A 26,387-nucleotide genomic window follows, 5' to 3' on the forward strand; every position below is an offset into this window, starting at 1 on the left:
AGAAAGATTCAAAGTGGATAATGACAAAGTAACTTTCTACTGTACAAAGCAAGGAAACTTACATTGACATCAGTTCTGTCAGCAATCCACCGGGCAATCTGCTCAGCTGAAAATCCACGCACCTGCAACTCATATGTATCACCCCGTTTGGGTTTCCCTTTTGCAGGAAAGTTGATGAAAGTTGGAGCTGAATTCATGTTTAGCTGAATAAAAAGTATAGTATGAAAATATAAATTACCAAGAAAATAATCCTAACAGCAAATATTATCTTGAAATTTAGGCATTTTACAAAGATGAGGAAGCCCAGGTTTAGGTAGGTTAAGTGATTCGCCTAAGGAAAGTGATAAGTGATGGAGACAGGATTCAAACCGAAGGCTGCTTGTGACCTTAACTAGTACACTTTACTTACCAAATATAAATTCCTAGCTAAGAAACCAACATTTTACTCCTTTAGAATGGAAAATTTCCCATACCACAATCACTTTAATCTGTTCAGAGATTATGCAAAACATAATACATTTATGAGAACTAAAATTGTCTCATGTAGCTTAGGTAAGCTCCAAATAGAGCACATTCTCTATTTTTTTTTGGCTGTGACATGTGGCACGTGGGGCCTGAGTTCCCTGACCAGGGATGGAACCTGCACCCCCTGCAGTGGAAGTGCAGTGTCTTAACCACTGGACCACCAGGGAAGTCCCCTAGAGCACATTCTCAATTTGGAGGAAACAAGATCAGGATAAGAGAGTGCTCTATTGCAGTGAAAACCAATAAGAAATGGTAACCAATATGAGAAATAGTCAATTCTAAAAGGTTCATAGGGACTTCCCTGGCGGTCCAGTGGTTAAGACTCCACGCTTCCACTGCAGGGAGCATGGGTTCGATCCCTGGTCAGGGAACTAAGATCCCACATGCTGCGTGGCATGGCCAAAAAAAAAAAAAAAAAAAAAAAAGGTTCATAAATGTTTAGTGATAAGCATCACATTTCTCTGTTCTCTGTCATGAGACCATGGTACTCTTAAAAAGATAACACTGGAATTGCTAAGGTAAAGAACCTATGACCTACTCATCTGCATTATATCTTTCCTGACGTGATATAACTATACTTGTGGAAAATAAAAAGTCTAAGTCCAGGGAAAAGATGTTGACCAACAGATGCAAGCATTCAGGTCCCCTCAGTAGGTAACCCTTTAATGGAGATTGGCTTGTATAAAACAATTATAACTTACGACATCAACCAATAAAATAACCCACTCCCTTGCTTTGATTCTATACTTATTACAGTAACCCTTCTAACAGTAATATTTTTAGATATTCTCATAAGGGGAGAGGGTATACTGATAGTGGACATGATTATTTTGGTCTCCTTGGCAGTAAAATATGGTGAATTGGTGAATTAAAAGATTAGGTCTTTGGTTACCAATGTCCATGGATTTTTATGGTTTGGTGAGTATACACAAAGTCTGAAGAGCTAGATAAATTCTGGCTACACTGTTAAAAATTCAATTTGAGTCTGCAAAACTTAAGAACCACACCCTGGATAGTGTTCACGCCACCAAACTGCTGCCCAAACTTTAGGCCAAACTCTTCACTATTTGTTTAGCTATACAGCAGTTCCCACTTGTCTGCAGTTTCACTTTCCAGAGTTTCAGTTATCCATGGGCAACTGCAGTCTGAAAATACTAAACGGAAAATTCCAGAAATAAACAATTCAAAAATTTTAAATTGCAGACATTCTGAGCAGTGTGATGAAATCTCTCGCCATACCACCCAGGATGTGAATCATCCCTTTGTTCAGCATATCCCACCCATTAGTCACTTAGTGTTGGTTATCAGATCAACTGTCGTGGTACCACAATGTTTATGTTCAAGTAACCCTTATTTTACTTAATAATGGCCCCCATAGAGGGAACTTTCCGCAACATAATAAAGGCCATATATGACAAACCCACAGCCAACATCGTCCTCAATGGTGAAAAACTGAAACCACTGCCACTAAGATCAGGAACAAGACAAGGTTGCCCACTCTCACCACTATTATTCAACATAGTTTTGGAAGTTTTAGCCACAGCAATCAGAGAAGAAAAAGAAATAAAAGGAATCCAAATCGGAAAAGAAGAAGTAAAGCTGTCACTGTTTGCAGATGACATGATACTATACATAGAGAATCCTCAAGATGCTACCAGAAAACTACTAGAGCTAATCAATGAATTTGGTAAAGTAGCAGGATACAAAATTAATGCACAGAAATCTCTTGCATTCCTATACACTAATGATGAAAAATCTGAAAGTGAAATTAAGAAAACACTCCCATTTACCATTGCAACAAAAAGAATAAAATACCAGGAATAAACCTACCTAAGGAGACAAAAGACCTGTATGCAGAAAATTATAAGACACTGATGAAAGAAATTAAAGATGACACAAATAGATGTAGAGATACACCATGTTCTTGGATTAGAAGAACCAACATTATGAAAATGACTCTACTACCCAAAGCAATCTACAGATTCAATCCAATCCCTATCAAACTACCACTGGCATTTTTCACAGAACTAGAGCAAAAAATTTCACAATTTGTATGGAAACACAAAAGACCCCGAATAGCCAAAGCAATCTTGAGAAAGAAAAACGGAGCTGGAGGAATCAGGCTCCCTGACTTCAGACTATACTACAAAGCTACAGGAATCAAGACAGTATGGTACTGGCACAAAAACAGAACTATAGATCAATGGAACAGGATAGAAAGCCCAGAGATAAACCCACGCACAGATGGTCACCTTATCTTTGATAAAGGAGGCAAGCATATACAGTGGAGAAAAGACAGCCTCTTCAATAAGTGGTGCTGGGAAAACTGGACAGCTACATGGAAAAGTACGAAATTAGAACACTCCCTAACACCATACACAAAAATAAACTCAAAATGGATTAAAGACCTAAATGTAAGGCCAGACACTATCCAACTCTTAGAGGAAAACATAGGCAGAACACTCTATGACATAAATCACAGCAAGATCCTTTTTGACCCAGCTCCTAGAGAAATGGAAATAAAAACAAAAATAAACAAATGGGACCTAATGAAACTTAAAAGCTTTTGCACAGCAAAGGAAACCATAAACAAGACAAAAAGACAACCCTCAGAATGGGAGAAAATATTTGCAAATGAAGCAACTGACAAAGGATTAATCTCCAAAATTTACAAGCAGCTCATGCAGCTCAATAACAAAAAAACAAACAACCCAATCCAAAAATGGGCAGAAGACCTAAATAGACGTTTCTCCAAAGAAGATATACAGATTGCCAACAAACACATGAAAGAATGCTCAACATCATTAATCATTAGAGAAATGCAAATCAAAACTACAATGAGATATCATCTCACACCGGTCAGAATGGCCATCATCAAAAAATCTAGAAACAATAAATGCTGGAGAGGGTGTGGAGAAAAGGGAACCCTCTTGCACTGTTGGTGGGAATGTAAATTGATACAGCCACTATGGAGAACAGTATGGAGGTTCCTTAAAAAACTAAAAACAGAACTACCATACGACTCAGCAGTCCCACTACTGGGCATATACCCTGAGAAAACCATAAGTCAGAAAGAGTCATGGAGCTTCCCTGGTGGCGCAGTGGTTGAGAATCTGCCTGCCAATGCAGGGGACACGGGTTTGAGCCCTGGTCTGGGAGGATCCCACATGCCACGGAGCAACTAAGCCCGTGCGCCACAACTACTGAGCCTGCGCGTCTGGAGCCTGTGCTCCGCAACAAGAGAGGCCGTGATAGTGAGAGCCCCGCGCACCGCGATGAAGAGTGGCCCCCGCTTGCCGCAACTAGAGAAAGCCCTCGCACAGAAACGAAGACCCAACACAGCCAAAAATAAATAAATTAATTAATTAATTAATTTTAAAAAAAAAGAGTCATGTACCAAAATGTTCATTGAAGCTCTGTTTACAATAGCCAGGACATGGAAGCAACCTAAGTGTCCATCATCGGATGAATGGATAAAGAAGATGTGGCACATATATACAATGGAATATTACTCAGCCATAAAAAGAAACGAAATGGAGGTATTTGTAGTGAGGTGGATGGAGTTAGAGTCTGTCATACAGAGTGAAGTAAGTCAGAAAGAGAAAAACAAATACAGTATGCTAACACATATAGATGGAATCTAAGGTAAAAAAAAAAGGTCATGAAGAACCTAGTGGTAAGACGGGAATAAAGACACAGACCTACTAGAGAATGGACTTGAGGATATGGGGAGGGGGAAGGGTAAGCTGTGACAAAGTGAGAGTGGCATGGACATATATACACTACCAAACATAAAATAGATAGCTAGTGGGAAGCAGCCGCATAGCACAGGGAGATCAGCTCTGTGCTTTGTGACCATCTAGAGGGGTGGGATAGGGAGGGTGGGAGGGAGGGAGATGCAAGAGGGAAGAGATATGGGAACATATGTATACGTATAACTGATTCACTTTGTTATAAAGCAGAAACTAACACACCATTGTAAAGCAACTATACTCCAACAAAGATGTTAAAAAGAAAATAATAATGGCCCCGAAACACAAGAGTAGTGAGGCTGGCAATTCAGATATCCCAAAGAGAAGCTGTAAAGTGCTTCCTTTAAGTGAAAAGGTGAAAGTTCTCAACTTAATAAGGAAAGAAAAAAAATCATATGCTGAGGTTGCTAAGACCTATGGTAAGAGTGAATCTTCATGAAATTGTGAAGAAGGAAAATAAATTCATGCTGACTTTGCTGTTCCACCTCAACTGCAAAAATTACAGCCACAGTAAGTGATAAGCGCTTAATTAAGATAGAAAAGGTAAGATAGAAAAGATAAATTTGTACAACAAAATATTTTGAGAGAGAGACCACATTCACATAAATTTATTACAGTATATTGTTTTAATTCTTCCATTTTATTATTATTGTTGCTAATCTCTTACTGTACTAATTTATAAATTAAACTTTATCATAGGTATGTATGTATGTATGCATGTATAAGAAAAAATACAGTTACATATAGGGTTCGGTACTGTCTGCAATTTCAGGGTCTTAGAATGTATCCCCTGTGGATAGAGGGGACTATTGTACCTCCTTTGGATTTAAAATATACGTATGCATCTAAAAGAACTAGGTAATATATGAAATCCATTTCCCTTATGAAATTAAAAATAAAAAATTACAGGGTTATGAGGACCAACTCCAGTCCATTCTGGCAGCCACTATTACCATTTCTAGACCTTCCTGAATTTATTCATATACATGTGTATGTACCAACAGAAAACATATAATATTGCTTTGTGTGTGCCTTATTTTAACACAAATGGTATCACATTAATTGTAATATTCTGCAATTTGCTTTTTATTATTCAACCATCTTTGAGAGATCTATCCATGACAGTATGTATATATATATATCGACCTCACTCTCACAGCTTATTAAGTAATTATGCTATTGTTGGTATTTTAGTTCTTTTTTTCCCTTTTTTCCCAATTAAAAATGATGTTGTAATGAACAGCCATGTACATATCTCCCTGTACACATCTGAGAGTGTTTCTCTAGAAATGGAATAATTAGTTCATAGGGCAGAAACATCTTAAATTAAAATGGATAGAGCCAACTCGCCTTCAGAAGTGGCTGTACCAATTTACACTCCTACCCAGAGACATAGGAAGGTATCTGTTTCCCCACATTCTTGCCAAAAGCTGATCTAATGGATGAACATTGTGTATCACCATTATTGTAATTTGTATTTCCATGATTACTAGTATAACATCTTTATACCAAATCAGCTCTGTAAAAATATCTTGCAGGCTACAGACACAATCAACAGAGTGAAAAAGCAATCAATGGAATGGGAGAAATATCTACAAATCATATGTCTGATAAGGGGCTAATATCCAGAATACATAAAGAACTCCTACAACTAAAAAACAAACAAACTGATTAAAAACTGGGCAAAGGATATGGATAGACATTTCTCAAAAAAGATATACAAATTGCCAACAAGCACATGAAAAGATGTTCTACATCACTAATCATTAAAGAATTACAAGTCAAAACCACAATGAGACACCATCTCACACTCATTAGGATAACTACTATCAAAAAATCAAAAATAATGCAAAATGGTACAGCCGCTATGGAAAACAATATGGAAGCTACTAAAAAAAATAATAAATGGAACTACCATATGATCCAGGAATTCTACTTCTGGGTATAAATCTAAAACAACTGAAAGCAGGGTCTTGAAGAGATATTTGTATACCTACGTTGATAGCAGCATTATTCACAATAGCCAAAAGGTGGAAGCAACCCAAGTGTCCATCAACAGATGAATGGATAAATAAAATGTGGTATATGCATACAGTGCAACATTATTCAGCCTTAAGAAGCAAGGAAATTTTGATGCATGCTACAACATGGATAAACTTTGAGGACATTATCGTAAGTGAAATAAGCCAGTCACAAAAAGACAAATACTGTATGATTCCACTTATATGAGGTACCGACAGTAGTCAAATTCATAGAGACAAAGTAGAATGATAGTTGCCAGGGGCTGGAGGAAGAGGGAATAGGAATTATTTAATGTGTAAAGAGTTTCAGTTTTACGACGTGAAAAGAGTTCTGGAGGTTGGTTGTACAACAACCTGAATGTACTGAACACTACTGAACCACATTTAAGAATGGTTAAGATAGTACATTTCATGTTATGCCTATTTTCTCACAATTAAAAATTTTTTAAAAATCTTGTAGGCTTTGAAAATCCTTAGATGTTAAAGAGCCAAAACAAGATGTACTGTTTTTGGTAGGTACCACTTTTCATCCATGCTTAGCTTTTGTATACTGTGGCATATGACATTGTTCTTTGGAGAAAGGTTTGAATTTCTTCCACAGATGGACACACTGACATCCTTACACCACTAACTCTAAATATAGCTCTAAAATGGACATTGATATTAAAAGGTATTTGACGTAGAAGAAAATTGGTTTTGTATTTTTACAAATCACTAACAGAAATTCTTTATGTGTATCTTGTTAAAATAAATGGAATTACAATTTTTAATTTCCAAAACAGTCCTTGCTTTAATAGTAGAGAATGAGAAAGCAGTTTCTTAAACTCTAGAAATTGTTTCCTTTGGTCTAAAAAGGCCTAAATGCACTAATCTTTTAGGCTATAGCATGTTTTATGAATATACTGATTTTGATTTATGGAGCTGTGTGAGACTAGAATATGACCAGCACGATGACATACTGTAAAATGGAACATTAATCCATCCGTTTGACATTTACTGAACATCTATTATGTGCTTAGCACTAATAGCTACAGGATGTTGGCTCTGCCCATAAGTAAGTATATTCTAAGAGGGACTGTCAAACAACTCTAGGGTTAATTCTACTATAAGATAGAATCTGGATATATATATATATAATAGAAATATAAGGAAAGTAGTGTGACAATACAAGAAAAGGGTTGACTCACATTTGAGGATTTGAAAAGGCTTCAGGGGAATATCTGAAATGAGGCTTAAAGGGTAAACAGAACTTTGAAAGTGGAGAGAAAGGGAGCAAGGGAGAAAAGTTACTTTATGTTGTAGGAAACGATCAACAATGTTGAAATAAAACACCAATGACATAATATAATTATGGGAAAGGTGGTTATGTGTTTGGAGTAAAGAGGGCATGAAGTGAGGAGGACTAAGGAATTTTGGCTTTAGTCTATATGCCACTATTTCCAAAAGTGTGTTCCATAGAATATAACTAAAATGCTCCATTAAGTGGTCCAGTAATTGGGGAAATTCTGCATATTACAGCACACTATTAGAATGGAAGGAATAACACATTTCAGCATGTTGAAGTCTATGAGAAGTCCTGTGTTGGAAAACAGTTTCTCATATTTATGCATGTCTTGTGAGCAGAGGCACTGACTGCCTTTGTTCTGGATGATCTTCTCAAGGATGTTTGTACAGCCTTAGAAGATAGTAACAGAGTCTCCCTCCAAAGCGAAGGGCATGCATGCTTACTAGCCTTTATAGAAGATTTGGGTTCCCAAAGCTTAGAGTTCCTCTTCCATAATGCAACCCACTCGTTTTCCTTGCATTGTCCTATGGGAAGTGGGGTTTAGGTAACCAGTGCAATGAAGTGTTGATACTTTGGATTTTGTTGTTGGGAGTAATAAAGTCCTTTAACTCCAACCCAGGAGTGTCATGTCATCTGTGAGCATCTATGAAACTGTGGCAGGGTCACTTGTTAGCTTGCAAGTAGAATAAAACCTCAAGACCCTTCATAGTTCTTGATACCCTGAAGTAAAAAATAAAATTTAATTTTGTTTAAACTAAGGTTTCCCAAATTTTATTTTCCCCCAAGTATTCTTATTAATACCCTCTAGAAAAAAACCTCTAGGAACTGTTACAGCAGGCAATATGGAGAGAGTATTATATGGATGGTAAGTTCAAATGAAAGAAGATGAAGGCCTTGGAAGTAAAGGATGATGGATGTTGTAGAAAAAGAGGAATGACAAAGAAGTGTCACCAATGATACAGAACCCAAGAGGACCGGGTTTGAGTGGAAGTGGGAGAGACAGGAGTTTCATTTGGGACATAATGAATTTTTGGATTGGGAAGTCATTCATGTAAAGGTGTAGAACAAGAAGTTATACCCAAATCTTTCCTTTCATGTTTTATACAATTGTTGAGTAAAATATGTCCAAATATATGAGTTAGACAGATTTATAAACAGACAAAACTCAATCTATGTCCTTGAATCTACTGATTGCATCTATGTCCCCTTATATGCAAAGGGGAAAGAACTAGTACAGGGCTTCCCTGGTGGCGCAGTGGTTAAGAATCTGCCTGCCAAGGCAGGGGACACAGGTTCGAGCCCTGGTCCGGGAATATCCCACATGCCACGGAGCAACTAAGCCCGTGCGCCACAACTACTGAGCCTGCACTCTAGAGCCCGCGAGCCACAACTACTGAGCCCACGAGCCACAACTACTGAAGCCCACACGCCTAGAGCCTGTGCTCCGCAACAAGAGAAGCCACCTCAATGAGAAGCCCGTGCCCCGCAACGAAGAGTAGCCCCCGCTTGCCACAACCAGAGAAAGCCCGCGTGCAGCAACGAAGACCCAACACAGCCAAAAATTAAAAAAATAAAAAAACAAAACTAGTACAGACGCTGAAGTTAAAAATACAGTTGAAAGTTATGATTTCCAGTTCTGCATGTAAGGAGCTTGGAAGTCGCTACTCTATCATATCAACAAGTAAAAAGCTGAACAAACCGAGAAGCAGACAACTCTTCTGGGATTCCCTAAGAGAAAGGAAGACACAGGGCAAACGACTGCCCCCAAGATTGGAGAGACAGACAGGCAAATACAGGGAGTCACGGCTTATCTGAGCAGAGACCAACAAGTGGAAACCGCCTCAGGAACACTGCCAGAGTAGGAAAACCTGATCTGTAACTGACAAATTACTGGAGGCTCAGTGTGGACAACTCTGAGAGTTAAAAACTCCAAAAGCACACAGTTATGGGGGAGGGGAGTAAAAATATTGTGAGATTTACCTCCAGAAGCTTGACTAGGTTCCCACAGTAAATACTGGAGGAAAATCCCCTCATGCTACTGTCAGGGTGAGGGGAAAAGAAAACATTTTGAAATACCCCAGAGAACTCTGCTCTTCTTAACAAGGTCTGTCCTCAGAGGAAACTAGTTAACCACAGCCTAACCTGCTGGGGTATTATCAGAGCCTAACTGACCTGGAAGAAGGGAAATGCCGAACTCTAGTTCACTCCAGCCATCCTGTCCTCTAAGAGGGGAGGAAAAAAACTGAGAAACTCTTGTGGAGCTCACAGTCCAGAGGCATATGCTCATTAAAAGACTGAGATCTAATTATAGGACTATAAAACATCCCTCTCCCCTCACACCACATTACTAAAGGCCACTTTACAGCAGTTCCTTTCATCTAGTACATCATGTCTGGCTATGAAGAAAAAAATTACAAGGGATACCAAAAGTCAAAAAAACACAATTTGAAGAAACAGAGCAAGTATCAGAACCAGACTTGGAAGGGATGTTGGCATTATCTTACCAGGAATTTTAAACAAAACTGACTAATATACTAATATCTCTAATGGATAAAGTAGACAACATGCAAAAACAGATGGTTAATGTAAGCAGAGAGATGGAAATCCTAAAAAGAACCAAAAAGAAATGTCGGAGATGAAAACCACTGTAACAGAAATGAAGAATGCCTTTGATGGACTTAGTACACTGGACATGTCTGAGGAATCTCTGAGCTAGAAGGTCTATCAATAGAATCCTCAAAAACTGAAAAGCAAAGAGAACAAAGACAAAAAAAAAAGAAACTAAAACAGAACAGAATATCCAAGGACTGTGGGCCAATTACAAAAGGTGTAATATACACATAATGGGAATACCAGAAGAAAGAGAAAGGAATAGAAGAAATATTTAATGACTGAGAATAACCCAAAGTAACGTCAGACTCCAAATCACAGATCCAGGAAGCTCTAAGAACATGAAGCACGATAAATGCCAATAAAACTATGCCCAGGCATATAATTTAACTCAAAGAAACCAAAGATAAAAAAAACTCTGAAAGAAGTCAGAGGAATCTCTCTTCCTCTTACCCATAGAGGAAGAGAGATAAGAATTACACCCAACTTTTCTTCAGAAACCATGCAAACAAGAAGAGAGCGGAGTGAAATATTTAAAGTGCTGAGGGGAAAAAACAACACCAACTTAGAGAATCCTGTACCCTGTGAAATTATTCTTCAAAAGTGAAGGAGAAATAAAGACTTTTTCAGACAAAGAAAAATTGAGGGAATCCCAGGCAGGAAATGTTAAAAGAAGTTCTTTAGAGAGAAGGAAAATAAGGTAGGTTGGAAACTTGGATCTACATATATTAAGGGAGGGACTGAAGAGGGAATAAGTGAAGGTAAAATAAAAACTTTTGTTTTTCTTATTCTTAATTAATCTAACACATAACAGTTTGTTCAAAATAACACCAGCAATATATTCAATTGTGTGTGTGTATGTGCCTATATATAAGTGAAATGAATGACAGAAATGATACAAGGGATGGAAGGGGGGGATTAGGATTATTTTGTTATTATAAGGTATTCTCGCTACCCATGAAGTGGTATAGTGTTATTTGAAAGTGGGCTTTGATTAGCTGTAAATGTATACTGCCAACTCTAGGGCAACAACTAAGAAAAGCAAAAAAAAAAAAAAAAGTATAACTAATATACTAAAAAAGGAGAGAAAAATGGAATCATATAAAATGATCAATTAAAGCCACAAAAGGCAGAAAAAGATTGGAAGACAAAAATAGGAACAAAGGGCAAAAAACAGAAAACAGTAATGAATATGGCAGATGGTAATCCAACTATATCAATAATCAACTTGAATATCAATGGTCTAAATGCACCAATTAAAAGACAGAAATTGTTAGAGTGGTTCAAAAAACAAGACCCAAGTATATGTTGTCTTCAAGAAACCCACATTAAATAGACACACATATAGATTAAAAGTAAACAGATGGAGGAAATATACCATGCTGTATCTTCTGAGTCATCATCATCATCATCAAAGAAGAAGAAAGCAAAGCTAGAACATGGAGGATCATCAAGCTCTAAACAAAATTCTGATCATAGCAATGGATCATTTAACTCGAAAGTTCTATCAGGACGCTCTGGATATAAGTTTGGCGTTCTTGCTAAGATTGTGAATTACATGAAGACATGGCATCAGCAACGAGATACACATCCTCTTACTTTAGAAGAAATTTTGGATGAAACACAACATTTAGATATTGGACTCAAGCAGAAACAACGGCTAATGACTGAGGCAATAGTCAGTAATCCCAAAACTGAAGTAACAGATAGAAAGTATGCCTTCAAGCCCAAGTACAACTTGAAAGATAAGAAGGTCCTACTTAGGCTCTTAAATAAGCATGACCAGCGAGGCTTAGGAGGAGTTCTTTTAGAAGACATTGAGGAAGGACTGCCCAATTCCCAGAAAGCCGTTAAGGCTTTAGGGGACCAGATACCATTTGTAAACCTTCCTGATAAGAAGAAAATTCTTTTCTTCAATGATAAGAGCTGTCAGTTTTCTGTGGATGAAAAGTTTCAGAAACTGTGAAGGAGTGTCACCGTGGATTCAATGGAGGAGGAGAAAACTGAAGAGTATCTAAAGTGACAGGGTATTTCTTCCATGCAGGAATCCAGACCAAAGAAAGTGGCCCCTATTCAGAGAAGGAAAAAGCCTGCTTCACAGAAAAAGCGATGGTTTAAGACTCACAGTGAGCACTTGGCCTGGGTACTGAAGGACTACTCTGACATCGCTCCTGGCAAGTAGTGAACAGTTTTGTCTGAGAGCAAAGAGTTACAAAGTCAAGATCTTCCTTGTTGATGCTGGGATCCGAAGACTGACTGTCTTCCCATTCTAGTTCTTAGGACTGAGGAGAGGAGCAGTTCAGTTTACAGAACTAGTGCAAATTACCAAACTCGAAGCTTATTTTCATTAATGTGCTAATGAGAAATGTGATGTCCCCTGTTAACCTCCTGTTACTTCTTGGGGGAAAGGCGGTCAGCATGGCATGCAGGTGTCTTTGCTGTTTATCTCTACTTCTAAGTGGTTCCTGGTTCCATTTTCCCTCTTTTATTACCTTAGAACAAGTTTGCTGATAGTCTTGAATGCAATATTTGTTTATTCCAAAAGAACATATTTATAATAAAATCATTGTAGAAGGAAAAAAAAAGTAAATAGATGGAGGAAATATACGATGCTAACAGTAATCAAAAGAAAGCAAGAGTAGTTATATTCATTTCAGATAGAGCAGACTTCAAAACAAGGAAAGTTATTAGGGATAAAAAAGGGCATTACGTGATGATAAAAAAGGGCATTACGTGATGATAAAGGGGTCAATTCTCCAAGAAGACATACAATCCTTAACATGTATGTGACTAACAACACAGTGTCAAACTATGTGAGGCAAAAACTAATAGAATTGCAAGAAGAAATAGATAAATCTACTATCATAGTTGGAGACTTCAACACCCAATGGACAGATCCAGCAGGCAAAAAATCAGTAAGGACATAGTTGAACTCAATAACACCATCTAAACAACTGGATATAATTGACATCTATAGACTACTACTTCATCCAAAACAACAGAATTTGCCAAGAAAGACCACATTCTGGGCCATAAAACACACCATAACAAATTTAAAGAACAGAAATCACACAATGTCTGCCCTCAGACCACAATGGAATTAAACTGGACACCAATAACAGAAAGATAACTGGAAAATTCCAAAATACATGGAAACTAAACAGCACAATTCTAATTAACACATGGGTCAAAGAAGAAATCTCAAGAAAAATTAAAAAGTATTTTGAATTAAATGAAAATGGAAACAGAACTTATCCAAATCTGTGGGATACAGCAAAAGCAATGGTTACAGGGAGATTTATAACACTGAATGCATATATGGGAAAAAAAGAAAGATCTAAACTCAATAATTTAAGTTTCCATCTTAGGAAACCAACAAAAGAGCAAATTAAATCCAAAGTTAAATGAAGAGAAATAATAAAAATTAGAGAAGAAAATAATGAAACTGAAAGTAGAAAAGCAATAGAGAAAGATCAATGAAACCAAAAGCTTGTTCTTTGAAAAGATCAGTAAAATCAATAAGCCTCTAGGCCAAGTTAACTAAGAAAAAAGAGAGAAGACACAAATTACTAATATCAGAAATGAAAGAGGGGGGACTTCCCTGGTGGCACAGTGGCTAAGAATCCGCCTGCCAATGCAGGGGACACGGGTTCGAGCCCTGGTCCGGGAAGATTCCACATGCCACGGAGCAACTAAGCCCGTGCGCCACAACTACTCTAGAGCCCGTGAGCCACAACTACTGAAGCCCGCGTGCTTAGAGCCCGTGCTCCGCAACAAAAGAAGCCATTGCAATGAGAAGCCCACGCACCGCAACGAAGAGTAGCCCCCGCTCGCCACAACTACAGAAAGCCCACGCGCAGCAACGAAGACCCAATGCAGCCAGAAGTAAATAAATAAATTTATTAAAAAAAATAAAGTGGTAATTTTTTATTATATTTTACCACAATAAAAAATACATAAAAGTTACTTGATTTCTACCCAATTTCCATATTCTAATAGGCTAGTATTGACCACTATATTTCATGTTTAGCTTAAGTTTAGCTTTTATCTCATTAACTACTCTAGATCTTAGGTAAGACAAATCTTATTTAACTTCTTGCAGCCATTGAAAAAAAGGTATTCCATATTATCCATATTTTATCTATTCCTATTTAATAGAATAAACCAAATAGCTTACCATCTGAAATACATCAGAGCCTTCATCAAAATCCACCATAGCAAAAAATATCCTGTTGGTAAATGCACTGGAATATCGCCAGGAGTTTGCCAGGATCTGGAATTCTTCATCAGCTTGCCTGGATGCAATTGGATTTGTGAAGATAACATATAAAACATTTTTTAAAGCAATCTAATGCAAGTCAGGCTCTGCTGACAGGGTTAGGACAAACCTTGGAAAACACTGCCACTGTTTTGGCATAAGAGAAGCCTTATACCAAGTGTTGGGGATTTCACCATGAAGTAGTGATTACCTGACTCTGCTTCATACTTTGTGCCTACTCCTTATCTCAAAGCTCCTTCAACATTCGCTGGAAAAAAGTCTAACTAGATTGTTTCTACACCAATTTTTAATACCCTAAATTACTTCTAAGAGTTCAAAGACTAGGTTGAAGTACCTCCCAGAGAAATTAGACTATAATATTAATCTATTTAAGAAATCTAAAGTACAAGATGCTACTTAGTAAGAATACAGTCTGATGAATTATTACAGTGAAAGAGAAGAATTTAAGGAATTGAGATTAATTGAAACCTCAGGCCATATTTTACGTTTCCCTGATCTCCCATATGCTTTCAGTTTCTAAGATCTGACAATTTTTCATTTCTGATTATCTTTTAACTCTATCCTTCCCCATTTATTTTCATTGTTATCATCTAAAGTCAGATCCTTAATATCTGACATTAGAACATTAAAACCCTAACTCTACTTTCTCCTCCTCCAATCCTTCTTATATTGCAATATATATCAGTCTTCCTAAATGACTACTTTCTTGATATTCCTCCTCTTATCAGAAACCATTGTTGCTTTTCTATTACCTTCAGAACAGTCTCCAAGCTCTTTCACTGGTTATTCAAAGTTCTTTATCATCTATTTCCAAATAATGCATCTAGCTTTTACATAGCCTTACTACTACTCAACCTCAAACAGGATCTCTTAATTCCAGCACTTTACGCCTATCTCTGTACCCTTGCACACATGATTGCTTCTAATCAGAATATCCTACTGCTATGTAAATCTGATCCGTCTGTCTAGCCCTAGGACAAGTCCTATCTTCTCCATTAGGCCAACCCTAACCACTCCTCTTATATGTCCTTCCTGAAATTTTATAGCATTTATTATGCACACAATTCATTTGGTACTTAATCATAAATTGTCTTATATTGCCAGCTAAATTTTCATATGTGGAACTGATTTCCCTAGCCAGATGATAAGGATAGCACATCTTTCTTACACTTTTCATCCTGATAGCACCAAATATATAGTATTACACACATCGCTGTTGCTTAATTTTAATTATTTGAATGAGTTTAGGAAAATGTGCTAATTTACAATTTGGTCTTATAAAAAGTAAGACACTATTAAAAACTTTAGTTATTAAGAACTCCATTAATTTGCATTTAATACAGAATTATGAAGGACTTTGTTCATTCCCTGACATTTTTGTATACTCATGATTGCTAGTGAGTAAACTGACTGAATTATAGAGTAATTCCAGAGTTTAAGTTTATTCACAGTTAATACCTACTATTCTTTTTCCTTCTTCTACTTAATTTTAATTTATATTCAGCATAACAGCCATCCCTAAAAAAAAAAAAAGCACTCTGGTACCAAATCTCTTGACTATCTCCTACCTCTGGGGAGAAAATCCTTTAAGAGTTAGAAAGGCTTGGGGTAGCATAACACACTATTCTGAAAGAAGGCTGTCTATTCCTTCACATGTGCTCAGGCTATCAGAATTTGGAAAGCCTCCAAGATTTTACTAAATTAGTTTTTCACAGGGTAACTTTGTCATTTCATTTAAAGTGAATTCCCAAATCACAATACTGATCTAAAAATATAAGTAAATAAACAACAAAAAGCAAAGGCGATTTTATTTTTTAGTATCCACTATTTTTAATTATCTATAGTGCTTTTGTTTAAAGAAATGTCTTTTTTCTTAAGATCATTCAGAAATAGTAAAATAAAATCAACAAACCATTGTTTGATGAAATTTTAAGTGAGATTAGTCTCGATTTCTAAGGTTTAAAATTACTACAAAATAATCTAGAAAAAAGAAACACCTCTAAATCATGCATCTTTGTTTTCTAAAAAAGTTCTCTTGTAATTCCAAATTTTGGATGTAGCCACCATTATTGCATTAATAAATATCTATAGCTTTGGGTAGACCAGTTAACATATTGGAACCTGTTTCTTCCAAAAATGAGAGAATATTTGCTTTATGTACCTTCTGGCGTTGTTGTGATAAAACAAGAGTATGAAGTTGAAAGCACACACAAATAATAAAACACTACATCAATGCTATTGACACGCATTTATATAAGTTGATACCAATTTAAAAGATGATTGTTAGATTTTTTTATGTTATTTCTAGGATGGTTACCATGAAACTTTATCCTTGCTCTTTGTCCCTCCCCCACTAATATGGACCATCAAGAAAAGACTATAAAAGAGTAGTACTATTATGTGTTACTACAGACACTCTAAGTAACGTATATACATTAATTGTTTATGTACCCACTAAACTAATTTTATTCTTCTGGGGTTGAGAAATGGTTAAAATCTTATGAGTTATTTAATTTTTAAAGTGTAGTTGAAAGTTCATACTTGCACACGACACATTGTCTATGAAGTTGGAGAGCAGTGAACATGACAATAACGGAGTAGTTTCTCGGTGGGGCTTTAACAAGGCGACGGAACTTGTCTCCATTCATTCTTATTACAGGCCTTTTATTGGTCCATTCCATCAGTTGACTAACCTTTTCAGAGAGCACCATCTAAAAAAAAGACAAAGACAGCATGCCATTAATACTCTCAACTTGGCATTTAAAATTTCTTTTAACTAGACAACTTACTTAAAACCACGACTAATAAGCAGAGGTACATAAAAAATGTGAAAGAACTAAAAATTAAATTTAGTACTTGTGCCTGATGATAATTATTCTTAAAATTACATTATTTCATGATGAGATTTAAATGTATATTGCAATACTACATTTTTTATGTGAATTACTTATTTATAACCTAATAAATAAAATAAGATAAAATCAAAAAATCTTTCATTTGCTAAAGATTCCAAAGAAAGTGGGAAAAGCCACTCTACCTGATTTTAAGGTTTATTATATAGCTACATAAAAGGATAGATACATAGATCAATGGAACAGAAACAAAAGCCAGAAATAGACCTACACAAGTATAGCCAACTGATATTTCACAAAGGTGCAAAATCAACTCAGTACAGAAAGGATGGCCTTTTCAATAAATGGTGCTGAAGCAACTGGACATCCATAGTCAAAAATATGAACCTCAAACTAAACTTCACACCTTATACAAAAATTAATTAAAGGGGCTTCCCTGGTGGTGCAGTGGTTAAGAATCCGCCTGCCAAGGCAGGGGACACGGGTTTGAGCCCTGGTCCGGGAAGATCCCACATGCCGCGGAGCAACTAAGCCCGTGTGCCACAACTACTGAGCCTGCACTCTAGAGCCCGTGAGCCACAACTACTGAGCCTGCCTGCCACAACTACTGAAGCCCTCATGCCTAAAGCCCGTGCTCCGCAACAAGAGAAAGCCACCACAATGAGAAGCCGGCGCACTGCAACAAACAGTAGCCCGTGTTCGCCATAACTAGAGAAAAAGCCTGCACGCAGCAACAAAGACCCAACAGAGCCAAAAATACATGAATAAAAAATAAATAAATTTATTTTAAAAATTAATTAGGGCTTCCCTGGTGGTGCAGTGGTTGAGAATCCGCCTGCCAATGCAGGGGACACGGGTTCGAGCTCTGGTCTGGGAAGATCCCACATGCCGCGGAGCAACTGGGCCCGTGAGCCACAGCTACTGAGCCTGCGCGTCTGGAGCCTGTGCTCCGCAACAAGAGAGGCCGCGATAGTGAGAGGCCCACGCACCGCGATGAAGAGTGGCCCCCGCTTGCCGCAACTAGAGAAAGCCCTCGCACAGAAACGAAGACCCAACACAGCCAAAAATAAATAAATTAATTAATTAATTTAAAAATAAAAGAGTTCCTTGTTTATTTTAAAAAAATTAATTAAAAATGGATCACATACCTAAATGTAAAAACGAAAACTATTTAAAAATTAGGAAAAAAATATGGGAGAAAATGTTCAGGATCAAGGGGTAGGCAAAGAGTTCTTAGACCTGACACCAAAAGCACGATTCATAAAAAAGAAAAAAAAAAGGTAAACTGGACCTCATCAAAATTAAAAACTTTTGCTCTGTGAAAGACCCTGTTATAAGGATGTGAAGACAAGCTACAGAGTGGGAGAAAATATTTACAAACCACACATCTAAAAAGGATTAGTGGCTAGAATATATTTTTAAAAACTATCAAAACTCAACAGTAAAACAAACAAAATAGGCAAGCCATGAAGAGATTTCATCGAAGATGATCTACCGATGACAAAGAAACACACAAAAAGATGTTCAACATCATCAGCCGTTACAGAAATGCAAATTAAAAGCACAATGAGCTATCACTACATACCCGTTACTAAAATAAAATATAGCAACAATACCAAATTCTGGCGAGGATGTAGAGAAACTGGGTCTCTCATACATTTTTGGTGGGAATGTACCATGGTACAGTCACTCTGGAAAACAGTTTGGCAGTTTCTTTAAAAAATTAAGCAAGCACACCATTGTAAAGCAATTATACTCCAACAAAGATGTTAAAAAAAAATTAAGCAAGTAAAATATACACTAACTATACAATCCAGCAACTGCATTCCCAAACATTTATCTCGGAGAAATGAAAATTTACGTCTACACAAAGAAAGAGCTACATTTTGTTTGTTTCTTTTTAAAAGCCAGTCATCATGAGGCAATGGAAGAGAAGCATGGTTAGTCAATGAGAATTTCAGTTTGAAATAAACGCAATCATATTCACTTATCCTTCCCCTCACCTCTACCCTTACGTTCAAACTTTGCAAGAGTAGTAAGAAGATGGGAAAAGATAAAAAAAGAAGTGCAGAAGAATCTCAATGCAGAGTTAATGCTAATTTATGGTTTTGTTCTTCTTTACAGGGATATGTTTGTAAAGGGTTGGGAAATCATGGAGTGGTTCACTATTCAGAAGCATTCGACCAATTACATTTCCCATTACTTACACTGAAGTTTGGGCAGGGCACTGGCATTCAAACTTTAAAAATAGTTCCTTCTCATTAAACTCAATCATCAAAGAACAGATGTTAGGATGTGCCTTTTCAGTTGGGAAGTGGATCAGGAACCTAATAGAAAGATAGCACTCCTTGAAAGATAGGTGTCAGTAATGCAAATGAGTTGCCTCAGACTTAGGCTAAGAAAAATAATCCCTGGAACCAATAAGAATAGCTTCTGTGGCTTTAGTCATCCCAACAAAATTCTCAAAGAATGCGCGTCTAGTGGGTTTAGTGGGTTGTAATTGAATGACCCTAAATGGTTTTCCTAGGTGGTCAAGGACCCAGGACACAAGCATATTAATCCCCCCACCCCTGCTAGATGTTTCACAACACTTTTTACCTGTGTTATAGCACTTATCATTCTAAGACAATTTGATATGTGTTTCCTTCTCTAGATTATTAGCTACTAGAGAGCAGACACACATAGTACTTTACCATATAGTAGGCATTCAGTTAGTGTGTACTGAATTTCTATTTAACAGAACCCAGCTGGGAATGGACTCACTTGCATCATTAACATATAAGGAAAAAAAGATGATTGCACACATAAACACTTAATAGAAATGGGATTTTTTTTTAATTTCAGGAAGGCAACAATAACATGGATTCTAAAAATGCATGATTTACCTTTAAAGCATGCCTGAATTCAGGCAGTACTGAAAAAAAATTTACTTCCTGAGTACACTTCTATGAACAATAGAGAAAGATGGCATAAAAAAATAGTTTTGTAGCAGATATAAAGTAATTCCAGTAAGAGCCACAAAATGAATATGCCACACATGGAAAAATGAATATAGTCTCTAATAAGCCCACAGAGAAATATATACACTCGCAGAAGACTGGTATAACAAATAATTAACAAGACTTGTGGAACAATGAATGATACTAAGGAAACAGGTTGTTAGGGGAGGGATAAATTAGGAATTTGGGATTAACATATACACAGTACTATATATAAAATAGATAACCAACAAGGACCTACTGTATAGCACAGGGAACTATACTCAATATTTTGTAATAACCTACAAGGGAAAAGAATCTGAAAAAGAATATATATGTGTATAACTGAATCACTGTGCTGTACATCTAAAACTAACACAACATTGTAAATCAACTATACTTCAATTAAAAAAAAAAGGAAACAGGTTGGTGGTAAAGGCAGTGGAAGAGAGTGAACTAGAAGGCAGATAGGACAAGGAACAAGCAGTGGAGGCTAGTTCATCTTTAGCAGTAGAATTAGTTACCAACAATTGTCAAGAATAGGGAATATTTGATTTAAAATAAGGCTGCATAAATTAAACTCAGTTTTTCCAAAAAATGAATTCTTACTATTTGATACAGCCTTAATGATCCTCTTGGCTAAGAGAACAATATTAGTTCACAGAAAATATGCATTCTATATTCTAAAGCAGTCATTAATTTTGTTATTTTTCAAATTAAATTTGACAGTTACCAGCAAATTCAAACATAATTTGCCTATTTTATTCACCATGGCTACAGATACTATTTCAGGCTATTTTAGGGGAAAAAAATGTAAAGCAGTAACAGGTATAGTTTCATATAGTCTATCTCCATTCAATCACATAGATATATGATCATTCCAATAAAACAAATGTATGTGCTTTGAATTAGTGATAAACATGTGGAGTCTTCTTAAACAAAGTCTTGAATAGGTCTATGTAAAAAATGTATTATATTCCTCTTCTTGTTTATTAACAGACTGGAAAGACCAGATTTCTGGCTATACAATCCCCAAATAACTTATCAAGTAGAAGAAATTAGTTCAAAGGAATTACAAATTCTCTTTAAAGCTCTTATAAATGGGATTATTACCTCAAAAGACTGCTTATTACCGAGTCAATTAATTAGGTTACTTTCTCAGTTCATTTTTTTTTTAAATGAACTAGTTTTAAACTTTTACAATAAAAGTACATGAACATAGCTTGGGACATGATAATTAGAAGCTATAATCCTTATTCACAATGACCCAATCTTTTAACATTTTAATATATCTTAAAGTAAGCCTATCTTGATTTTATGGAGAAAATAGCAGTTACTATTTGGAATGCTTAGTACGTACGTGTCAGGCAGCAACTTCTCTCCTTATAGAATAAGTATTTAATTCAATCCTCAGAACAACACTATGAGGTTAAGTACTCTATTTTTAGTCCATTTAAATGTTGAGTAAACAGGATCAGAGAGGTTAAGCAACTTGGCCAAAGTGCCATAGTAAGACACAGAGCTAGGATTCAAACAGATCATTCTAAACCAAGGTTTCTCAGCAGCAGGGTTACTGACATCTTGGGCCAGATAATTCTTTTGTGGGGAGCTGTCCTGCACATTGCATGTTGAGCAGCATCCCTGACCTCTACCTATTAGATGCCAGTAGCATCACCAGCTGCCAATAACCAAAAATGTCTCCAGACATTGCCAGATAACCCTTGGGAAGTAAAATTCCCCACTCCCTCTTGAGAACCACTGTTGTAAACTGAAAAGGATTTTCACAGTCCGATTTAAGCTTTTATAATCTTATTATGTATTCAAAACTATTTTTATTAATTACCGATCAGAACACAATGTAAAAGAAAGACTTGGTGATAAAGTAAATCAAAACTTCCCAGAGCAAGCCCTTAGCATAATGGATAATAAACTTACTAGGCCCATGTTTCTCAAAGTGTGGCTAGTATAAAGGAGCCTGTTAAAAGTGCAGACTTCTAGGTTTCATCCTCCAATAAATTTGATTCAGTAGATCTACATAAGCCCTACTCAAAGGATGCTGATTAGCAGGTTAGCTGATGTAAAAGACCAAGCAGCATGCCTGAGTGAGCCACATACTGTCTCCAATACCCAAAACTGTCCAATAAGGTGCTGGGTTTCCTGTTTGGTTTGGTGGGCCAAAGAGACAGCCGTTTTTCCATGACCACAACAGGAATTGAATATTATAAATCCACTCACTTAGTCCCAAGGAACTTTGCTTGGTGAGCAGGCCCTTGAATTTTGTCGGGTTTATCAGCTACTGCTCCTGGCTACCTCTGTAGTATGAGAGCACCACCAACAAGGTCATTGAGGCTGAGGCTTTTACTTGCCAACAAGGCATCATCCATATAGTGAAAGCTTTAAACATGGAAGGGTAGAGGAACTTATGCTAAATCCTGACTCACCAACTGGTAGCAAATGGCAGGGGAGCTTAGGTACCCCTAGAGAATACTATAAACATATATAGGAGGCCTTGCTACCTGAAAATGAACTGACCTTGATCCTCAAATATCAGTAAGATGGCACAGAAGGTGTTAGTGATGTCTAAGACTACATACCACCTGTCATCAGTCTGTGTAATGGATTCAGTTGCAGTTGCAATGTCTGGAACAGCCTGGGCTATGGGAGCAACAATTGAAACCAGTTGGTGATAATCTGCTATAAGGCTTCAGTTCCTGTTAGTCATTTTTCACTGGCCACTGAGGGCTGTTGTTGTGAGATATTGTATCACTTACCGCCTCTGATGCCTTTAAGTCTTTAATCAAGGCTGTGATTTCCCTTTCTCTTCCTGGGGGGTTCTTTAGCTTCTGGTGGATTCCAAGAATACGGAATTTTAACATGTACCCCAAGTGATGCTTTTTTTAAAATTTATTTATTTTATGTATTTATTTTTGGCTGCATTGTGTCTTTGTTGCTGCGCACAGGCTTTCTCTAGTTGCGGTGAGCGGGGGCCACATGCATGGGCTTCTCATTGCGGTGGCTTCTCTTGCTGCAGAGCACGGGTTCTAGGTGCGCGGACTTCAGTAGTTGTGGTGCGCGGGCTCAGTAGTTGTGGCTCGCAGGCTCTAGAGCGCAGGCTCAGTAGTTGTGGCACACAGGCTTAGTTGCTCCGCGGCATGTGGGATCTTCCCGGATCAGGGATCAAACCCGTGTCCCCTGCGTTGGTAGGTGGATTCTTAACCACTGCGCCAGCAGGGGAGTTCCCCAAGTGATTCTTTATACACTGAAGTTTGAGTACTACTGCTCTACATTTTAATTCTTACGGGTAAGGACCATGTGTTATATAATTTCTATGCAATTACACAGGGAAATTAAATAAACATTAAGCAATTCAAATTATACACAACAGGAAAAAATACACCATTCCTAAAAATAAACCACCACCTGATCTTCCTGAAATGGTTGAAGAATGTGATATATTCTAGATAACTCAAATATAACACCTTATCTAGGAATAAACCTACTTAAGGAGACAAAAGACCTCTATGCAGAAAATTATAAGACACTGATGAAAGAAATTAAAGATGACACAAATAGATGGAGAGATATACCATGTTCTTGGATTGGAAGAATCAACATTGTGAAAATGACTCTACTACCCAAAGCAATCTACAGATTCAATGCAATCCCTATCAAACTACCACTGGCATTTTTCACAGAACTAGAGCAAAAAATTTCACAATTTGTATGGAAACACAAAAGACCCCGAATAGCCAAAGCAATCTTGAGAAAGAAAAACGGAGCTGGAGGAATCAGGCTCCCTGACTTCAGACTATACTACAAAGCTACAGTAATCAAGACAGTATGGTACAGGCACAGAAACAGAAATATAGATCAATGGAACAGGATAGAAAGCCCAGAGATAAACCCACGCACAGATGGTCACCTTATCTTTGATAAAGGAGGCAAGAATATACAGTGGAGAAAAGACAGCCTCTTCAATAAGTGGTGCTGGGAAAACTGGACAGCTACATGGAAAAGTATGAAATTAGAACACTCCCTGACACCATACACAAAAATAAACTCAAAATGGATTAAAGACCTAAATGTAAGGCCAGACACTATCAAACTCTTAGAGGAAAACATAGGCAGAACACTCTATGACATAAATCACAGCAAGATCCTTTTTGACCCAGCTCCTAGAGAAATGGAAATAAAAACAAAAATAAACAAATGGGACTTAATGAAACTTAAAAGCTTTTGCACAGCAAAGGAAACCATAAACAAGACAAAAAGACAACCCTCAGAATGGGAGAAAATATTTGCAAATGAAGCAACTGACAAAGGATTAATCTCCAAAATTTACAAGCAGCTCATGCAGCTCAATATCAAAAAAACAAACAACCCAATCCAAAAATGGGCAGAAGACCTAAAAAGACATTTCTCCAAAGAAGATATACAGATTGCCAACAAACACGTGAAAGAATGCTCAACATCATTAATCATTAGAGAAATGCAAATCAAAACTACAATGAGATATCATCTCACACCGGTCAGAATGGCCATCATCAAAAAATCTAGAAACAATAAATGCTGGAGAGGGTGTGGAGAAAAGGGAACCCTCTTGCACTGTTGGTGGGAATGTAAATTGATACAGCCACTGTGGAGAACAGTATGGAGGTTCCTTAAAAAACTAAAAATAGAACTACCATATGACCCAGCAATCCCACTACTGGGCATATACCCTGAGAAAACCATAATTCAAAAAGAGTCATGCACCACAATGTTCATTGCAGCTCTATTTACAATAGCCAGGACATGGAAGCAACCTAAGTGTCCATCAACAGATGAATGGATAAAGAAGATGTGGCACATATATACAATGGAATATTACTCAGCCATAAAGAGAAACGAAATTGAGTTATTTGTACTGAGGTGGATGGACCTAGAGTCTGTCATACAGAGTAAAGTAAGTCAGAAAGAGAAAAACAAATACCGTATGCTAACACATATATATGGAATCTAAGGAAAAAAAGAAAAGGTCATGAAGAACCTAGGGGCAAGACGGGAATAAAGACACAGACCTACTAGAGAATGGACTTGAAGATATGGGGAGGGGGAAGGGTAAGCTGTGACAAAGTGAGAGAGTGGCATGGACATATATACACTATCAAACGTAAAATAGATAGCTAGTGGGAAGCAGCCGCATAGCACAGGGAGATGAGCTCGGTGCTTTGTGACCACCTAGAGGGGTGGGATAGGGAGGGTGGGAGGGAGGGAGACGCAAGAGGGAAGAGATATGGGAACATATGTATATGTATAACTGATTCACTTTGTTATAAAGCAGAAACTAACACACCATTGTAAAGCAATTATACTCCAATAAAGATGTTTAAAAATATATATATATATAACACCTTAATAATTCCTAGACACTTCTTTCACTAGTCCTCTTTTGTCTCTTCTGTTATATGATTTTATAAAGGAATTTCTCTTTTCTTCACATTTGAGTTAAAAGTTTTCTTTATCGGAGTAAATCGCTAGTACTGAAGAACCTTCTTCCTTAGGATGCCTCTCATCCGTTGTCAAGAGCCCATTGTTTGGGTACTGAAAGCTATGCCTCAGAAATAAAAATTTTGTTTCTCTATAGGCTCTACACTAAAAGTCCCACTATTCACTCTCTAAATATTCCTTTACCTTCCAAAGTCATAACCTTCAAAGGTAAAGGATTAAAATATCACCTGTGACCCTCAGGTCCTTCTATTTACTATTTAATACTTTAAAGTTATTAGTAAGAAAGATATTTTCCAAGGACTATAGTACATAAAGGTAAGAGGTTTATCAAGTGAGCTCAGCAACTCAAAAAAGTAATTGATTTGGAAACAACTCCTATTGCAAATACTTTTTCCACTAACAGTTTTAAAAAACATTTGAGAAAATATATCCATCCAGTTTTTAAATTTGCACTGGATATATTTATTTAAAACAAAATATAAGTTTACTATGAAAAAACATTAAATGTATAAGCAAAGACTTTCACAATCAATTGATATCTCCCCTTCTTGGAGTACATTTCAACTATTTAAATAAAACAAAAAGAAGAGTAATA

The 26,387-nt window shown here is 36.9% G+C and overlaps 1 protein-coding gene and 1 pseudogene across 2 annotated transcripts in view; one reads left to right on the forward strand and one right to left on the reverse strand.

Annotated features, from left to right (window-relative positions):
* MAGT1 (magnesium transporter 1) overlaps positions 1–26,387 on the reverse strand; it is a 49,969-nt gene that overhangs the window by 16,359 nt on the left and 7,223 nt on the right. Inside the window, exons 2-4 of one of the 2 annotated variants that reach the window (XM_061179489.1) lie at positions 17,166–17,183; positions 14,371–14,488; positions 63–203 (exon numbers count right to left, since the gene is read on the reverse strand). In XM_061179489.1, the coding sequence (XP_061035472.1) occupies positions 63–203; positions 14,371–14,409 (180 nt within the window). In that variant the 5' untranslated portion in view covers positions 14,410–14,488; positions 17,166–17,183. Of the gene's footprint in view, positions 1–62; positions 204–14,370; positions 14,489–17,013; positions 17,184–26,387 lie in introns of both variants that reach the window. The other variant, XM_061179488.1, reaches the window with a different exon arrangement.
* Positions 11,557–12,375, forward strand: LOC133082634 (general transcription factor IIE subunit 2-like; annotated as a pseudogene).

Source organism: Eubalaena glacialis, chromosome X (genome assembly GCF_028564815.1).
Source record: "Eubalaena glacialis isolate mEubGla1 chromosome X, mEubGla1.1.hap2.+ XY, whole genome shotgun sequence".
Classification (NCBI taxonomy): Eukaryota; Metazoa; Chordata; class Mammalia; order Artiodactyla; family Balaenidae; genus Eubalaena; species Eubalaena glacialis.